General features: G+C 43.8%; 1 protein-coding gene across 1 annotated transcript in view; it reads left to right on the top strand.

The window, feature by feature from the left end:
* The first annotated feature begins 3411 nt into the window (after nucleotides 1–3411).
* ACBD3 (acyl-CoA binding domain containing 3) overlaps nucleotides 3412–20360 on the top strand; it is a 33495-nt gene continuing 16546 nt past the window's right edge. Inside the window, exons 1-5 of the mRNA XM_074988587.1 lie at nucleotides 3412–3703; nucleotides 15495–15636; nucleotides 16377–16517; nucleotides 17731–17889; nucleotides 20175–20349. Of these exons, the coding sequence (XP_074844688.1) occupies nucleotides 3433–3703; nucleotides 15495–15636; nucleotides 16377–16517; nucleotides 17731–17889; nucleotides 20175–20349 (888 nt within the window). The 5' untranslated portion in view covers nucleotides 3412–3432. The remainder of the gene's footprint in view (nucleotides 3704–15494; nucleotides 15637–16376; nucleotides 16518–17730; nucleotides 17890–20174; nucleotides 20350–20360) is intronic.

Below are 20360 nucleotides of genomic sequence, written 5' to 3' on the forward strand. Positions count from 1 at the left end.
AAAATGCTGTGTGAGATGGACATACTATGAAAAACATGCTTTGAATCTCAGGTACAGTCCAAGACTAAACTACACAAATAAGAAGTGTACAACCCTAATTTCTTTTTGCTTCCACCTTTAAGCTTCTCCCCATTTTTCCCTTGCTGCTGCTTGTTATACCTTGGAAAAATCCAGATGACTAAATTCTTTCCCAGTTTTGCATTCAGATTTATTTACATTCTGTTAACTCCACTTTGTTTCAAGCTGCTAAATTACATTAAACACTCAGATAGTTGGAGTTCCACAGGCTACTAATTACAGCAGAAAGAAGACACAAGGGTGGCATCTTTACTAGGAAAACAGGATGATTTCCTTCCCTCCTGTCAACCAACAGCAAGATCTAATCCTACTGACAACAAGAAAATCATAATTTTTAATGAAGTGGCAGGTCAAGGTAAATTCTAGGCTTTCTTTGGCTTTATCTAGACCTCATTACATAAGAAAACTATAAATGCCTTTGCCTTCACTAGGGTTCTATCTTTAGTTAACTAATGTGAGGTAAGAACACAGCTTTCATTTTCCTAATGTAGATAAGGCCAAAAGGAGAACAGAAACTTATCTAACAATGCAAACAGCCATTTTCTTCCATGAGAGTAAAACCTGGTAAACTTGACTGTTCCAGTCACACATTCATTCCTTTTACATTGAAGATGAGGTTTTTTTTTTTCTTAAATAGTCTAACTTTTTTTAGAAAGACTAACTTCTGTAGGTGCTGCACAGAAAAACATTTATGAAACACAGTACACAAACAATGTAAATAAAGCACAAAATGGGAGCAGATCAAAAACCTTTTTTTTTTTTTTGAGATTTTTGTGTGTAAAACTCACCTCATCAGATGAAATGGGTTTTACCCATGAAAGCTTGACCTAATAAATTTCAGTCTCCAAGATGCCACAGGACTCTCTTTTTTAGCTATAGACTAACATGGTTACAGGGTTTTTTACACTTAATTTTACAGCTGAACTAATGGTAATCCTCAGCGAGGGAAGCTGGATCTGATGATGAAATTTCAAACTAGTAAAGCACAGTACATACATTTGCCACTTGTATTTGCAAATAAAGTCATTATTCCCACCACTCGTTCAATACTAGAAGTAGCACAACTTTGTAGTTCAGAAATAGAATAGTCGAAAAGTGTGTGATAACTCTGTAACGGAACTTCTGAAAGTTCACATGAAACCTTTACCTCACCTTCCTCTAATTTTGTAAACATAGAGAATTCATCATGTACCACTCACTGTTTCAAGGTGGCTCTGAAGGACCTAAAAGCATTGTTAGTGGGTGTATTTTAATAATAAATGAAATCCTAAATAAATGTTTTGCACACATTAATCAATGGAAAAAATCCTATGAAAATGGCAGGCAGGTTTCATTATCCCAATTTACAGAAGGGCAAAGTGAGACGCAGAAATCAAGCAACATGCACAAAGTTAATGGGAGCCTTAAGCGAAGAACCCAGCAGCTCTATAACTGTCACATGCTCTGACAGTAAACTACACAGTTGTAGGGCACTGTTTCTTGTCACAGAAGTAAATAAATATCAGCTCTTGATCTTCCATGACTTGTCCTTTTTCATCAGGTCATCAATAAGTCAAACAGAAATGTGACCAAAGGCAGTTGGTAATGAAATGATGTATTGTTCTTCTGTAACTATCTGCCCTATACTACATGGACTTCACAAATTAAAAAATAAACTTGTTCTACTGAGCTACAAAGGGTGGTATCTCTGACTCCGTTCATGTGAATAGCATTGTAAACATGGATGGTGTTTTCTTTGGTTACAAATGACTGAGTTAAGGGGTGTTTGTTACAAATGGGGAAACATTTGCATTTGATTTAAGTATTGGAGGGGTAGCCGTGTTAGTCTGGATCTGTAACAGCAACGAAGGGTCCTGTGGCACCTTATAGACTAACGGAAAAGTTTTGAGCATGAGCTTTTGTGAGCACAGACTCACTTCATCAGATGCTGGTCTTGGAAATTTGCAAGGCCAGGTATAAAAAGGGCCAGGTATTTTTTTTTTTTTTTTTTAATATATGTGGCCCTGCAGATTTCCAAGACCAGCATCTGATGAAGTGAGTCTGTGCTCACAAAAGCTCATGCTCAAAACTTTTCCGTTAGTCTATAAGGTGTCACAGGACCCTTCACTGCTGTTGCATTTGATCTGTGGCTCATTTACTCCCCTATAATCCCTACCCTTCCAAGGAGGAAGGTCAGAGTTACAAATGCAAATTTGAATTGAAACATGTCTTTAAACAAAAGATGAGTGAACAGCTGACCTTACATAACCCCAAGGCACAAACCAAAGCGTTTTTAATCTTTTCCAAAAACAAAAAAAAACCCAAAACTGAGTAATTCCTCGATGCATAAAACAATCAAACTATATGCACAAGAACAAGGCTGTGGTGACCTGCACTAGTTTGGGTGTAAGCATCAGTTACCAGTTGCCAATGGGAAAAACTGATTAGTTTAAAAAGAGATGGGGGTAGCGTTTTTCCAAAATACCTGAGTTATGGGCCATGTCTCATCTTCAAATGACATTTAAGGTTCTGAAAAAGTAAATAGAACTTAGACTGATAAGTGCTGTGGGAGATGGAATTTAGGTTCATAAGCAATGCTTTTTAATGGTATGTGGGTGCTTCAAGATGCAAGGAAAGCATCTAGTGGGCTTTTGAAAATGCCTGTACTCTAGCATCATATCCTATGGACATCACTATCATGCTGGTGTATGCATGCAATTGTGGGCCATTACACTTGTGAAAGCTGCATTACCAATTAGTTAGTAGATGGGTTAAATGCTGACAAGGCATGGTGCTGTGCAAACGCAGGGGCTGCCTACCCCTTCCATGAAGGGCATTTCTTCATATCCATCCCAGAGGCTTCCCCTAGCCTCTGAGGTGTACTTGTGATGGGCTGCAGCGTCACAAACAACCACCACTCCCGTGACACCTCAGAGGCTAACATATGTACTACCTTGTGAGCCTTGGCGGGTAAGACCCCACTTCTTCCCGTGGATCACAACCCCAGGCCTGTACCCAGCCTGACACTTCAGGGAACGGACCTAGGGGCCAGGCGCCAGCTGGCTGGAGGTAGTGACCCAGTGAAAACGAGGGGGCCCATGGGGGGGGCTATGCATTTTGGGGGTGGAACAAACGTTTTGTTGCCCTTGGGCGCCATTGGAAAGGGGGTTGTGAAGGTGCCATCAAGGGGCAGCCGCAGGAGCTGCCCCCAAGGGGGAGGGAGGTGGGGACTACGCAGGGGCACAGGAGACCAAGCTGGCAGGAAGGGGGTGGAGCAGCCAAAGGGCGGGGCACGGGTAGCCTCGCGCTGGTGCCGGAAGTTCCGGGTCGGAGGAGGCCGGAAGTCGGGACGTGGCCGCCCGAGCCGGAGGGAGGATGGCGGCCATGGTGGCGGCGCTGAGCTCGGAGCGGCTCGAGGTCTCCATAGACGGGCTGACCCTGAGCCCCGACGCCGAGGAGCGGGCCGAGGACGCGCGGCCGGGGCAGGCGGGTCCCCAGGCGCTGGGCGCGGGGGGGTGGAGCCGGCCGGGCCCCGGACCCCAGGAGGGGGCCGGCGGAGAGGCGGATGAGTCGGCGCTGAGCCCGGAACGGCGCTGGGGGTTCGGTCTGGAGGAGCTGTACGGCCTGGCCCTGCGCTTCTTCAAAGGTGACTCCCACCCCCACTCGCCCCACCTGCCCTGAATTCCCCGGCCTGGAGGCGCCGGCCGGGCCTGGCTGGTGCGAGCGGAGCCGTCCCTGGTCGCGGAGACTTTGCTCGTAACTTGGCCGAGCAGCGTGGGGTCTCCCAATGGGACCCGGCTCCAGGGTGGTGGGACCGGCGGCGCTTCTGGGCGGTGACAAAAGCGTTAAGCCGGTGCTCCCAGATCACAGGGCAGCCCGCTGTCTGGCCGTGCTTTGCGCTTAAAATTACCGGTAGCAGCGCTAGGGTTTCAAAACAAAAAGCCGTCAAGTAGCACTTTAAAGACTAGCGAAATAGTTTATTAGGTGAGGTTTCGTGGGACAGACCCACTTCTTCAGATCATAGCCAGACCAGAACAGACTCAATATGTAAGACCCAGAGAACCAAAAACAGTAAGCAAGGAGGACAAATCAGAAAAAGATAATCAAGGTGAGTAATCAGAGAGTGGAGGGGTGGGGGGGGGAAGATCAAGAATTAGATTGAGCCAAGTATGCAGACGAGCCCCTATAGTGACTCAGAAAGTTCCCATCACGATTTAAACCATGTGTTAATGTGCCGAATTTGAATATAAATGTCAGCTCGTCCACTTTTCTTTCTCTTTCTAAAACAGAGCGATAATTTCTGTTCAGTAACACAATCTACGAAAGCTCACATAATAAACCATTTTGCTAGTCTTTAAAGTGCTACTTGACTGCTTTTTGTTTTGATAGTGTATAGACTAGCACGGCTTATTCTCTGTTACTATTCAGCGCTAGGGTTTGTTTCCTTGTGAACCCCACCCCCATCATCTCTGGTTATCACTTTAATTGTGAGACCCCTGCAGAAGGAAAGAGCTGAGGCTTGAGTAGTACATGTATGTTAACAAGGATTGCAACAGGCAGGTTTTACTTGATAACTTCAAGAAGTTGTAAAAAGCAGAGGGTTCTAAAACATTTTTTGTTTGGTTTCATGTTTAGAATGCAGGTGTAGCCCTACATTTCTTTGCATATGATGCAAAGAAGCAATATTGGATTAAGACCACAGGCACAATGGGCTCCTATTTAGGGCTCTGGTTTCTGGAGATATGTGATTGTATTGGAATTTGAGTTTTTACATTGTTTCTCACCTGTGTGATGTAGGGAGGACCTTGAAAATGTGGACTGAGCATGACAGTCAAAAGGATGGCTGCTTGAATTTGCAGATAGGCAAACAGTTGCTCTGAGGCCTATGAACTGTCCCGTGCATTTCAAAGGGGTGTTGACTCACAGGCTCAACTACTCTGAAACCCCTCTGAACATTGTCCCAAGAGACAACTGTATAGGACAGCTGTAGTTTATCTTTTTGAAGTCAGTACTGGGTACTCTCAGTGCCAGCTCTGCCTCTGTGGAGGAGGGAGAATAGATTCCTTTTGCCATTTTTATTGCTCCCAAAAGGAGAGGTCTACCTTATGCTTATTCCAGGGAAGAATTTTATTTTGTAAAACTTTTTATCATGCTCATCATCATCATCATAGTATCAGAGTGCCTTCCAATAATGCATTAAGCAAAGTGACAAACATCTGCCACATTTGTTCTTTCATCTACTCTCTCAGGGGCACCATGTGTGCAGTGGAGTGGTTTTTTAACGAAATGTCTGTTGGAGAAGGCAAGGTGAAAGAAGTACTCTTTGTGCATAAAGCATACAATGGTGAAGTCTGTGGTGGTTTTTACTTCCTGTCTCTGGCTAGCCCCCCAGAAAGCTCTGTCTTCTGGACAGATTAAAATTTTATTGCAGAAGTTGCATTGTGCCAGAGGAATTAAGTTGTTGAATGCAGTCTATCGTTTAGCTTAATCACTTGTGCTGATGCCATTGTCTCTCTTCCAGGGCCTGTGTTCTGGGCATTGGATGGCCTGTGGGCTGGTCTACACTAGGAATTTACAACAGCTTACTAGGTCTCCCAGGGTATAAAAAATTCCAACCCCAGTGATGTAGCTCTCTTGACTTAACCCCACCTGCACACAGCAAGGCAGTGATGGTTGAGCCCCTCCAGTCAGTGTAGGTAGTATCTGCACTGAAGCACTGCTGCAGTTGTTTTACTGTAGTGTTTTAAGTGTGTAAACATAACCTCAGTCTGACCTGCGGAAGGGAGACATAGTTTTGCTGTTTTTGTTTATTAAAACTAAACAAGCAAAGACATTTCCTTAATTCTTCAAAATATGAGAGGCAGACAGTTTTAATTTAATAAGTAAATGAATTGGGAATCGGGACTCCTGGATCTGCCACTGTCACTCTTTATCTGGGACAAGTCATTTAATCTCTGCCTTGTGTACACATATTAAAATAAGCATAATACTTAATAGGATTCTTGTGTGCCTTTTTGAGCATTTTTATAGTATTTTGAAACTTGTGGTGTGGCAAGTAGCTTTATCTATCTTTGCATTTCATTCTTGGCTATGGTTTTATTCTGTTTTCCCTCACTGATTTAAAGATTTAATGTGGAATCATGAATTGTGAATAAGTGTACATTTAAATTACACTTATTGCTTCAATTATTTTCAGAAGAAAGATGCATTCTCATTTGTTGATGTGCATCAACATGCTTTAATGGTTGTGACTAAACAGAACCTTTATGCCAGAGTTTGTGCATCTTTTGCTACCTAGGATAATAAGCTATAAATATATTCATTTAAGTATTTCATTATTTTCACATTCCTAATTGTATATTTTAGTTTGTTCGAAAATGGTGAAAGATGATATGATAGCTAATGATCACTTGTGCATTTCTGTCAAGCTGCATTAGGATAGTAACTGCAACTTAATTAAATGCGAAACATAGCATATAAAATGTATTTTTGTTGAATATAACAAGTGCTTAAGTCCATACAGTGCCGTATGTGCTATATTTATAAAGCTTGAATTCAGAAGTTATATTTTTTCTACCTGGCTCTTTCTTTGTATAGAAAAGCATCATTTAACTCTGTTTTGAGTGGAGGCTTATGGATTCAACATTTTTATTTTAAGTTTATAATTTGTGCTGTAACAACAGATTTTGCATTAATTTTTTATTTCATTTTAAGCAGGTTTATGTTTAAAAAGCCCTGTAATTTAAATAACTTACTTTTCTTAAAAAAAAGAAAAGCTTTCTATCCATCCTGTGTGTTACCACTAATGGCCTGTTGTTTTAAAAATGAAATTGCTCTGTCAAAAACCCATTTATTTGTGCTCTTAGGTACTGTGCATTCTCATGGAAAATCAATTAATCCAGTATTTGTGTGTGTTTCAGTTTCTGATACCTTTTGCTATAGTGCTTGAATGTTCAATATTTTAAAAGTTTCTGTTCGCCTTAGGTTTATAAAAGCTCAGTTTCTGTGAGGACTAAATTATGCTCAGTCTGAAGTCATTAATTATTTAATCTGTATTAAATTTTCTTTGTTTTGTTTTTTCTTAAAAAAAAAAAATCCTCCAAAAAACTAAGTCTTGAGAAACAGGTATAGGGGTAAACTTGATGACCTGAATGAAATACCCACCTCAGCCGTCCTGATGATTAGTTAAAGTATTCCCTTCCAGTCATTACTGTTCCCTTTTTTTTTATTTGCCATTTATTATAATGTAGCAGTCTGAACCTAGTCAGCTAGCATATTAGTAATTGACTACAGAGGCTCATGTTCAGGTCAGTCATTCATATATGAAGTAGGCAGGTGACTTTGAAGTGTCTGAAGTGAATTGGCCAAGGTCTCCATTCCCAATGGCTTAGGTATCTACATTGTAAAAAAAACATTCTCACATTGGCACCATTTATTGGTAGTCTGGGAAGAAAAGCCAAGGGGTGAATGCACAGGCTGTTGTTCTGGTCAGGATTGAGTCATGCTGGAAGGCTACTGTTTGGAAACCCGTATTGCTTATGGTCTTTTTGTAAAAGCTACACTGTGTTGATGTAGAGATGACATTGGCTGTTAGTCTGAGGCTAGGCCTACACTGGCTGTAGAAGATCGAACGCTTAGGCCTTGTTGATAATCTCTGGGGGGTAAGGATTTACGTGAGTGATTTTTTTTTCCCTTACTCGGATTATTATTATTATTATTATTATTTTATTATTACTTTGCTTGTCTCCTGAACATATTCTGTAAGGATGTGTGCTAATAACTCTACACAGGCTATACTGTAATTAGGTTTTAAGTCCTCCTTTTTGGTTTGTCACTCATAAAGATACCTAATGAAAAATGTATTTCGAGATTCTTCTAACCACTCTGAATTAACTGTCCTCTGGGACGTTCCCTGAGAATGGGTTCAGTAATTGAATAGGAGTCTGAGTGGGACTCTTATGAGTGTATTTTGCCATCTTTCTCAGTGAAGAATTTACAGTATTATAAAATGAAAAGCAATGGTCAGTTGTGAAATTTAACCATATACAAAAATACATTAATGCTCTTTTTCACAGTATTTTATTGAATTGTTTCTTGTGTCTTAATTGTCAGCATATATTCCATTTTAGATACTACTTGACAATAAACTAAGTTGTATATTTTCTATGTTAAGGGAGACAGTTGTTTGAGTGTACTTAACCTTCAACTACTTTCCATTTCTAGTTCATTTGAATGTTTATCATACTTGCATACCAATACTAAACAGTCTTACATGCATTGTTAATAGGCCAGTCTGTAACTTTAGACTGAAACAGAGGTGGGCAACATATGATCTGCAAAACCACCCGATACGGCTTGTGGGCCTCCCCACAGGAACCTTCAAGCACTTGGCAGAGAGGTATTTATGGCAGCATGGGGCTGCCCCCCACACTGCTTTAAGCGTCTTCCTGCTCTGTGTAGCCCTCTGCTCCATTCCCCGGGGAAGGCTTTGCATGCTGTCCCAGCCCCTCAGCAAAAATCTCTCAGCTCTCTTAGGTCAGTTTCTGGCCAGTAGGAGCTCAGAGATTTTGATTGGGATGCAGGAGCAGTGTGCAAAGTCTTCCCCTCAGCATCTGGAGCAAACAGGAGTTTTGACTGGTCTGGTGCTGCAGCAGGCAGGGCTCCTGCCTCAGAGGGCTGCTTTCTGGGATCCACCTGCTTCTGGCACCCCATCCTCTCCTTCCCAGTTCCCTGCCCCTGGTTGCTCCCCAAATTCTCTGCACCCACCTCTGCAAGTCACATCTCTGAGAACCTGCACTCCCACATGCATCCCTCCCTCAGGCCACAATCCTTTCCTTCACTCCAGTCCCCACCCAGGTCACAACCCCCTCCACCCAAACGCCCTCTGAGATCCCCCACTCTCTTCTGCACACAGCCTCCGTTCCAGACCCCGCATTCCTCCAATAGAAAAGTGCAGCCCTTGAGCACTTAACAAAATGTTGGCCCACCCTCATCAAAAATTATTTCCCACCCCTGACCTAAAGACTAACCTGTTTGAACAGTTGTCTCAATGGACAACCCATTGAGTGTTCAGTGATTCTCTAGGGTGTTAGCATTTTGATTAAGTGTTAACAAAGAATAAAGAAAAGGGGATGCATAGAGCTTTAAAGTGCAAGCCATATTAGTGACTGAAAGTTTGCTAAATTCTGGAGCTTAAGTGGTCTGAGTAGTTGCTGGGTCTCTGTCCAGTTCATAATGGACAAGGATTGACAAAGATTACCAAATCCTTATGCCATTCTTGGAGTGGTTCTCTCGGGTTGTAGTCGAGATATATCAGTGGCAGTGGAGAACATGCGTTGCTGACTTCGGTATGCACATCCTCTGGATAAATAGAGGAACACATTATGCAGTGTGGGCCTGGAACCATTCACAAGCACTAAATATATATTAAATTGAAACAAAAGTCTAATTTTACTGTGTAGAAATGTCAATTAATTATATTCGGGGTGTCCAAGGCTTGTGACTCATAGATGCCTGAAGAGCCTGGCACTGAAGATTCCTGCTTAGCAAGACTCAAAGGACTGTAGCTCTTTCTCTGAGTTCTGGGGCAGACCGTTGCAGCTAGCCTGTTTTACACTCTGATGCGGTTTAACTGTTAAGTTTCTAAGGCCTTATCTAATGTTTTGTTGACAAAAGTTATGCCACTTAAAGTGCTTTCATCATACCATTGTTGCATGTCCATACTATGTTGCTTGTGTTTGCAGAGTGCATCCACACTAGCAGCTCTGGCATTGACACAGAGCCGTGTACAGTTAACCCTTGAGAAGTGCAATTTCAATTTGTACTTAACTCACATTAAAGCAAGTTAAGTGCAAATTGAAACACCTCCCCCCACCTACCCAGCACCTGGTTCCACCAGCTGGGGAGCCTGGCGGGCACACAGCTGCTTGTGGGTTGGTTTCTCCTGTTGTTTCTCCCAGCTGGGAGAAACCAATCAATGCCAGAACTGGGAGAAGCTGTGGCACAAGCAGCTATGTTTCCCCCAGCTGGGAAAAGCCAGGGGCCATGTGGCTGCCCAGCTTGCCCACTCCCCCAGCCAAGGGAATTCTGGGGATCTCCTCAAACCCCCCCCCCCCCCCCCGCCCATTTTCATGAAATTTGATTTACACAGCGGTTGCCCAGGATGCAACCTCTGTGTAAATCAAAGGATTGCTGTACTCTGGGTAACAATCCCGCTGTGTAACTGATCACAAGGTACTTTAGGGTTTGCAGAGCCTCATGGGGCTGATGCAGGATCACATGATGCAAGTTTCTCAGTCCCATTGTTTCATGGACATTCTCCTAGATTGCCTGCTGCTTTTCAACTGAAGTGTGTGTGAGAGGGCAGGAGGGAGGAAGGAGAGCATGGGACAGGCAGCGTGTGTGCTGGTGGAGGGAGACGCAAACTGAGTGTGAGACTGCATATGGGGAGTGTATTTGTGAGAGAGACAGTATGTGCTGGGGAGAGTGTCAACCTGCAGTCTCTTCTAAGGTCAGACAGTAGCTGGAAAAACCAATCCTGGGGAAGGGGGATACCTGCATACGTAAATGCCTGGGTCTGCACAGCAGTTTATTTCCTCTCCATCCCTGCAGCAGCAGCAGCCTGCTCTACCTGCCTGCTGGTTCTGTGATTCCCTCCAGACTCTCCCACAGCCTCCTCAACAGGTCTGTGAACTTTCCCGGCAGAGGAATGTCAAAGTTTCCTGGAGCTGTCAGAGAGAAGGGGTGTATGCCTGCGGGGCAGCTAAGCCCAAAACAGGGAGTAGAGTGGTCACAGTAGGCATTGTGGGATACTGGAGGAAGTCAGTTAGGTTGACATAATGAATAGCATCATCTACACTGGCACTTTGTCACTAAAACTTGTGTGAAAAGCCCTGTGTCTCTTCGGTTTTGGTGACAAAATAAAACCCCTTTGCAAAAATTTGTGACCAAAAGTGTGATTGCAGTTGGTCTGCTAGGCTTCGGGGTGGGCTTCAGAAATTAGGGGGATCAGTGTGCCAGTTGGGGCAATGGGGTAAGGCAAAAGGGTGGTGCGGTGCAGGAGGGGGTGTGGGCTTTGAGGTGGGGCAGGGGTGCAGGGAGCTTGAGGAGGGGTTGGAGTTTGGGAGGGGGTACAGGAGGGGGCTCTGGATGAGCTGGAGGGTTGTGGTTCCAGCTTACCTGGGAAGCAGAGCTAAGACAGGCTGCCTGGTGCTTGCATGTCTAGCCTGCTCAGTGGTGCACAGAGCCACCGTGGTCCCCCTGCCTAGGAGCTGGACCCAGCACGGAGCTGCCTGGCTGCAGGAGAAGTGTTCCTCCCTTCTGGCCACAGCACAGAGCAGCTGCAGCTGCCCCAGCCATGAAAACTCCCTGGTGGGGAGGGACCCCTTTCCCTGACATGCTGCAACCCTGTACTGGGACTGGTGGGAGAGGAGCATCTCCCTGCCGGCTCTGAGTGCTTCCCATGGGGGCCAGCGAGGAGAGATGCCTCCCCCCCGCCATAGCAGTTCTGTGGCTTGGGGAGAGGTATTTTTCCCCACTGTAGCCCTGAGCCTCTGCACTAGACTTAATGGGAAGTTGTGCAGCTTAGTGGAAACTTCACTGCCTCCTTACCCTTCCTCCTCCTTTCTTCCCCACCCTCATCTTCTCCCTTCCTCTCTGCCTCCACCCTTCCCGCCAGCAAGGAGAGCTGTCTGTGGGGGACAGCATGCAGGACTGATCCTGGGCTGCAGACTCTAAAGCCTCTTTCTTAATTGGGCCCTGATTGCAGCGTATACTCCTCCACTGTTTTGCTGCCAAAAGCTGCCTTGTACTGACAAAACTCACAAGGCCTGATGGATGTTTAAAATGTGGGGAGCACACACATGATGAAAACAAGCAGTTGGCTTGTAACCTGGCTGCTCGGAATCTCTTGGCTGACTCAGAAGAATGCCATTTACCAAGTACTCCCATTTACATTATGACCAGGCCGCTGAGTATTTTCTGCTCCTAACAATCTCTGAGTGTACGTTCAATGGAAAGCTGTCCAGCTGACCTTTTTCATTTAGCTTTTTTTTACCCCCGCGGGACTTTCTTTGTCAATGCACTTCACTTCATATTTGGAGCTTGATCCTCACAGGGCTGTTCTGTGTTGGGAAGATGCAGATCATAGAGCACTAGAACTGGAAGGGACCTTGCGGGGTCATAGTGTCCAGTCCCCTACCCTGGCGGCAGGACCAAGCACAATCTAGACCGGGGTCAGCAACCTGTGGCTCCAGAGCTGCATGCGGCTCTTTAAGGAGCCCCTTGCAGCTGCAGAGACTGCCACCAGTTAAACAAAATAATTAATTCAGTCGCCCATCGTTAAACCAATCGAATTTAGTGGCTTTTGAATTTAGTCTGCTGTGGCAGGGAGCCTGGAGAGGAAAGCTGCAGCAGGGCAGGGAGCCTGGGAAGAGAGAGCCGGCAGGGCGCTGCACATGGGGGAAGCACTAAGCCCCCAGGAGAGCTGGGGGATGGGCGGCCGAGCCTGCCCCTGCAGGAGCCGCACAGCTCCACTGAGGAGGAGGCGGCAGTGGCAGCAGGGACCTGCCGGGGGAGCTGCATGCACTGAGGGGGGTTAATCCTAGGGAGGGGGCGCCCGGGGCAGAGGTTATGGCTGTGGCAGATTAATCCGGGGGGGTGGGTTTGGGGCTAGAGGGGTTAATTTGGGGATGGGGGGTTGGGGCTGAGAGGGGTTAAGCCTTGTGGAGGGGGGTGGGTTTGTGGAGTGGGGGTGAATCTTGGGGATAGGAGTGGATTTGGGGGCTTAGCTGAGTTAATCTGGAGATGGGGGTAACAACTTTGTAACTGGTACAAATCGTGTGTGTGTGCGCGTGCACACTGTTCTTAAAATAGGGGTGATAGGAATTAGTTTGTTATTAACAACTCTCACATTCACATGCATTGCAGCTTCTGAAGTATCGATTTTGTAACTGAATTTTGAAAAAAATGGCTCTTCTCACTATTTTGGTTGCAGACCCCTAATCTAGACATCACCGATAGATGTCTGTCTAGCCTGGTCTCATATGTCCAGTGAGAGCGATTCTATGACCTCCCTAGGCAATTGATTCCAGTGCTTCACCACCATCACAAAGTTTTCCCTCATGTCTAACCTAAACCTCCCTTGCTGTAAGATCTGTAGTTCTCAACTGCTAATAGAAACAGGCTTCACTGACCCGGCTCTGAGCTGGTCTGAGGTGCTAATGTTAAGGGCAGGGCTAGACAACATGTGATTAAAAACACCCACACTCTGGTTATGGTCTGGCATCCAACAATAAAGAGTTATAGGTACACAGTTTCAAATTGTTAAATTTGCCCAGGTTGTTTAATCACCTGAAAGTGTACTTTGCATATGAACCTGGCCTATCGTCAGCTTGCAACCTTGTCCATTTCATGACCAAGTACAGTCATTTCATTTAGATTAGTATGGATTTTTTTTTGATCATAGTTGTATAAAAATAGCATTTTCAACATGAGCATTCACACAAAAACCCTGTTTATGAAAGTTAAATTTACTTTATTGCCACTACTTGAATATTTAATTAGAGAAAGTGCTCTCACTGTTCCATGGACCAAGAGCTATTTTCAGAAATTATTTGATGGATGATTATAATTTAAAATTATATAACTGGATATAACGTTAACTTATGTTTTTCGTAGGTTCTTACAATGTTGTCTGTCACAGTGGGGTCTGAGCCATGACACTCATGTTTAAGAAAAAACGATTTCAGAGTAACTGTCTGAAGTTGAAACATGTAATGTCTACACTAGAATATTAAATCGACCTAGGTTAGGTTGACTTGCAGCTGCCATAGCAATTACTGTATTCACTGATGTCCACACTACTTTTGTTCTGTTGGGGGGTGTGTGGCCTCTTTAGGAGCATTTTCACTGGCTGAAGAGGGGCTGAGACCAGGGCTTTCATCTCACTGCTACCCTCTGGGAGCCTAGATTTCCCCATGGCTTCTGACCTTCTTGCTCCTGGGTGAGGAAGATGGAGGTGGTGAGAAAAAGAGCCACCTGGAATCCAGCTGGCTGCTGTGTTCCTGGTGGGGAACTAAGGGCTTGTCTGTCCTGTCACTTTACTGGTCTGTAGTTTTCTTGCTCGGAGATATAAGCCACCCCCACTTCATCTCCCTGCCTCCAGCTCTGCCAATTACAATGCTGTGAAGTGTCTATGTAAACAGGCTCCTAGCACGATGGTTATCTACGGTGCTTGGACCGCAACTGCCAAAGTCACTGCAGCATTTTAAACTTAACAGTGTAGATAAACCTTAGATCTGCAAGGCTTGGCCTTGGGGCAGTCAGGCTAGAAGCAGGGAACCTCAGGGCAGCCAGGCTTTTCTGTCAGTATAGTTGGATTAAGATGGCATCAAGATGTTAATATGCAGAACTGATACAGAATCAGAAGACTTCTTTGAAATTCATTCTAGTGTACTGTAAATATAAGTTTTAATGCTGTTTCTCTTCTAGCATTAAATCCTTTCCATTTAAGTTGATAATTGAGTCACCTCTAGCCTCTTACTTTAGAGTGCTAGCACGTTTGGCAAGCATGTTGGAGTACAGGTTGAACCTCTCTAATCCAGAACTCTCTTGTCTGGTAACATCCATAATCCAGCATGATTTTAGATAGCCGGGTGACCACTTACAGGGGTGTGGCCAACTTTTCTGTGATCCCATAATGTTTCGCCAGTCCTGGCTCCCAGTGTTCTATGCTATTTGGATGTAATTTACTCCTAAATGTCTTCAAAGAGCCCAGTAAGCAGTGGAAATGTTGGTAATGTGCTTGACAACATTGGCCTCCTGAGGGCCAGCAAATTCTCTCCTCCAGCACCACTCAGGTCCCAAGGGTGTCCAGTGAGAGAGGTTCAACCTAGTAGTTGAATTGCTTTAAGCAAAATATTCCCCTTACATTTTTATTGTTTACCATCTGCAGCCTTCCTTGCTGTAGCTCTTGGCATAAAGCAAGACACATGGAACAGGGTTAAAACTATTGATTGTAAAATTAAAATCTTATCTCTTCATACAGAAATCCTTCCAGGTGCCATTATAGGGGACTTGGGATGCATACTTATAAAAATTCACTTTAAGAAGCCTCTTAAATATTTGAAAACTATAAATTCATATAATACAGTGTTGGTTTATGTAACTTAAACAGTTATACTGTAATTACCCAGTTAAAGATGCAAATGTTAATTATAAAGCAGGTTGTCCAGAATAGAAATAGCAAGCTAATGTCCTATTTGTTCATAATTATCTCTATTTAGCTTATCAAGGGACAGCTAATTTCCCCTGGGGGCAAAATGATTGAGACAACTTAATGCATGTGTTACCCAATACATTCTGTGAGGCTTTTTTATTTCAGTGTAAATTTATCTCAATAACTAAATTGTAATACCAGATTCTTGTTGCTCTGGCAGAGAAAGATGGCAAAGCCTTTCATCCAACATATGAAGAAAAACTTAAACTCGTGGCACTGCACAAGCAAGTTCTGTCAGGACCCTACAATCCGGACACTTGCCCTGAAGTTGGATTCTTTGATGTGCTGGGGAATGATAGGAGGTAGTCTCTCTTTCATTGGCCTACACTTCAACAGATAGAGAAATTCAGTTAACATAATCTTGGTTTAACAATAAGAAAACACATATGGTACTCTCTGAAAATGCACATAAGTTGGTAAGTTGATATCTCACGAGACAACTATAAAGATAGAATTGCTTTGAAGATTGAAACCTAGGGGTAGTTAGCATCCTTTAATTCTGCATGAAATCTAATGAGAATTTTTTGGGACATTAACTAATCAAAATGGTGTTATCACAGAAGAGACTTGGATAAATTGCATAGATTTAGCCAGCTACACATAATTAGTAATAACATAGAGTACATTAAAAGCCTTCTTTCCAGTTTGAAAATTCCCAAATTCAAATAAAGTGTAATGGAAAGTTATAGATAGGTTTAATCATGCGCAAGACACACTTGCACTATAACAAAATCCTTCCATAAATGCTACACCATGAAAGATGGGCAGAAAAAAGAAAACTTTGTAGAATAGGGAGAAAAAACATCTGTGAAGTTTTCAGTTGAAAATCTTGCCAACTGTAAGAACAAAACCCTCATTCTAGTTAGTATCATGTCACCACAGTTGGTCCCAAATTTCTGGTGCACTATGGCTCAAAATGTGGCACTGAGTTCAGTTCTTTTCTGTTCATTGGACTGGGAATTGACCACTAACTAGAAGATAGTTGTATGTTCTTCTTACATATGTATTCTTACTGGCGTATTATTTATATTGCTCCTCCTAGGAAAGAATGGGCAGCCCTTGGAAACATGTCAAAACAGGAAGCCATGGCAGAATTTGTGAAGCTCCTCAATAGGTGTTGTCATCTCTTTTCGACATACGTCACCTCCCATAAAATAGAGAAAGAAGAACAAGAAAAGAAAAGGTGAAGTTGTTGGGTGGGATTTTTGTGCAGAAGGGAGCTGCCTCATGTGCTGACCCTTAGCTTTGGCTGTACTTGCTCCCAAATTGCTTTGTTCTATTCACGCTCCTTTTTAAGCCTTTTTACTGTTTCTGCAATAAGTTAGTATTTGAATGAGGGAAGTAAGAAAATCCGGTGTCTTCAGAGTGCCATAGGAGTGGCTGGCTCTTATTTCTACTGATGTTTGTATATCTTTGTGAGGAACTGAATTTGTCTAAAGAGAGCTTTCCCACTATCTGATGCACTGAAAAACAAATGTAAAACAATGGCAAATGTCTAAAATCTCCTGTCTCACCATATCCAGTGGGCATGGGCGGTAGGCTGCCCTTTCCACTCCCCCTCCCCTGCAGAGGGGCTCCAGTCTCCCCTCTTCTCTCCGCCAACCCCAGCCTGAGGCACCTTAAGCACCACCCTGCACTTCTGACCTGCTCCTTCTCCCAGGCTGCTAAGTTGCACGGAAGGGGAGCAGGGAGAAGAGGGATGTGGCAGGCAGCTTTTGGGGGGATGGGAGCATAAGTGAGGAGGGACACAGCAGGTGATGTGGTAAAGAAAGATGCAGCAGATGGGTGGAGGTGAGGAAGGATGTGAGGAGTGGTGGGGATTTCAGGAGAAGAGGGTAGTGGAGCAGAGGGGGATAGGTTCAAGGGCTTGGGGAAGGGGGAGACTACAGGCAGCACCCCCCAGCTATTGGATAGTGGGTTTATACAGCGGTTTATGTGCTGTTAATGACTTAGAAACTACTATTCAGATTCTGCTTAACAAACAGGAGAGGAGTGGGAGTGATTGTGGTAAGTTCATGTTCCCAGCCATTTAGTTTTATGTTCTACCACAGCTAGCTGACAAAGATAACATAGCAGGTTATAGTGATCATCAAAGTATCATTCTAAATTTTACTCTTGGGAAATTTGACATCTTGAGTGAAACTCAGACAATAGATTCTCTTTTCCATACCTTAAGAAAGATCTTGCACCTGTCAAGTTAGAGAAGAAGGTGCAGATGTGTTGAATACTGAAAGCCTTATCAGACATATGAAGAAACAGCCATAAACCATGTGCCCTATACTGTGAGAGTCTTGTCAACCTAAACATTTGACTTTGCTGCAGATGACAAAATGCTGAAACTAACTAAATTTGGGGTTATGGGGATGCTGAAATGTGCCATTGAATGGATGTCACAGGAGGGAAGAGGAGGAACAGAGACGCCGTGAAGAGGAAGAGCGAGAACGTCTACAAAAGGAAGAAGAGAGACGTAGGCGAGAGGAGGAAGAAATTCTGAGACAGGAAGAAGAAGAAAGAAGGCGAATAGAGGAAGAGAGGCTCCGGATGGAACAGCAGAAGTGAGTTGTTGGAATAGATATGTTAAAAAGAAAAAAAAAATTGCTATCCATGCTGTTGCAACAGTTGCCTTTCATTCTGTGCTCGCTTTGTGTAACAATTCCAAATGCCAAAAGCCTTGGTCAGGAGCGATCAGTAGGTTGGTCAAATATGATATATGGAGTTCTAAATTGAGATCTTCAGCTATGCATCTTCCAGAGCTGCAGTGTACAAACACGGCAGATCCCACCGCGAAGGGCAGCTTTTTGAGTAAAATAGCTGTTTAATTTGCCTTAAAACTGGGTTATGACTGAAGAAGGCAGCTTCGTTCTGGGCTCTGTAGTTTCTTGGGCTGCACTTCATACAAATGTTATGCCCTGGACAGGTTCTAATGGTACCATAGTTGAGGGAAAATTTGAATGCCCCTATAAAACAGTTACTTAAATTGGTGGTTCCCACTGTTTTCAATAACACGGCACACTTCAATGAGACAAACAGGTCCACAGTGCACCCACTTTTTCCAGCTGAATCAATTGATCATATATGTCACATTGACTTATTTACTATGATTACAGTCTTACTAGGGAGGTTTGCAATTTCACCTCTCCCACCTCCTTGTAGAGTAGGGCGGGAGGGGGAATTGACCACCAAGTGCCAGGTGGGGGCTCAAGCATCAAGACTGCCTGAGTCCCAGCTAGTGCAGGGTCATCAGTTTCCCTCCTGCAGCCCCTTTGCAAAGCCTCTGCAAGGGAAAATTGACCCACCCTGCACCAGCTAGGAATCTGCCTTGCTGCTTGAGCCCCAGCTGGCACAGAGTCATCTAGGTGTGCGTGAAATTTCATCAGCTCTCCCCCACACCCCACTTGGCTCTGCATGGAGCTGGGGAGAGGGGAAATTGATGAAGTTTCCACAACACACTTAAACAGTTACTGAGGCAAAATATCACACGTCAAGGCCCTATCTATACTTAGCATTGAAACCAAGTTGTTACCTTTCAAGACAGTGTCGTATAAACATGTTTCTCCATTTCAGTTCTCTGTGTAGATGCACCAGAATTTTCAAACATGGCTACCTAAAATTGTCCTGAAAAATTACCTGCAGCTCCTGTTTACCTATGTGGCAGTTGTGTGTGCTTAGTACCTCTAAAAATTGGGTGACTAAAGAGCTTGGAATTTTGTGTCCAAGATTAAAATGTGGTCAAATTCTATGATGTAAAGTTTTAACATTAAAAAAGTGGGAAATTAAAAACCAATAAAAATAAATATTTGTCCCATAGCATGTTGTTAAATTGTGAAACGGATGGCTTCAGGAATTTGATGCAAATAATTTTAAAGGTGGGATGGGGGTAAGGGCTGAACATGTATGTACATATCAAGAATATCCAGAGGTATCAAACATTTGTGGAAGAGATATTAACCTCATCTTTCAAGCTTTAAACACACCTGTAATTAGTGGAGATTAGGATGAGACCTAATGGGGTGGGGAATGGTTATCCCACATCTGCCAGCTGCCAGGTTCTTATGCCTTTATCTGAAGCATCTGGAACTGGGCACAGTTGGAGACAGGCTATTGGACTAAATGGACTGTGTGTCTGATGAAATTTCTACTTAATTCCATGTAAAAGGAGGAAAGCTGCAAATCCACTCAGAACCAACCCATATAGGGATCCTAACGTGTTACCAGTTAAAACCTGCTATTGTCACACACACTACCATCTTGCAGTGTTTTCTGGCCCACCCGAACCAGGCCAGTCAGTCATACTTTCCCTCTCTGGCTGAGTACAGGTTGTCCTTGGAATTAAAGCAGATCCAGTATTATCTTGTAAGGTTTCTTTTTGCACAGCACTCTTACTTTTGCTACAAAACATCGCCAAAGGACTGCTTTGGCCCTGTGTTATATCTTCTGTGTTGGAGGACTACTGGGATTCTCTGTGTTCTTGAACACCAAACCCTTTTTTCTGGCCCCAATCTGAAAACTCTAGTATTGTGGATTTCTCGCACTTCCCCATGGTTTTCAGACCGCAAATGGTGACTCATGGCATGTCTCTAGCAAGGCAGCTTGTATTCAGTGCTTTAAATAGATTTTCAAACATTATATAGAAAATGTTAGCTTCTTGCTAATACTTTTTTAATTGGCATATTTTTGATGGAAGAAATCTCACTTGCATTATTTCCAGGTTTTGTCCCATCTCTGTTAATTAGTTTGCACAAGGAATTGAGTTTACAGTATTCAAAGCCAGTTAAAAATAGGGATCATGCGAATATCTTCAGCTGTTTCTAATCTTCATTCTCTGCTCCTGACAATTTAGGCAACAAATAATGGCAGCATTGAACTCCCAGACTGCTGTTCAGTTCCAGCAGTACGCAGCCCAGCAGTATCCGGGCAACTATGAACAACAGCAGATCCTGATTCGCCAGCTACAAGAACAGCACTATCAACAGTATATGCAGCAGTTGTATCAAGTCCAGCTTGCACAGCAACAGGTATAGTAGAC

The sequence above is a fragment of the Carettochelys insculpta genome, chromosome 3 (assembly GCF_033958435.1).
Source record: "Carettochelys insculpta isolate YL-2023 chromosome 3, ASM3395843v1, whole genome shotgun sequence".
Taxonomy (NCBI): Eukaryota; Metazoa; Chordata; order Testudines; family Carettochelyidae; genus Carettochelys; species Carettochelys insculpta.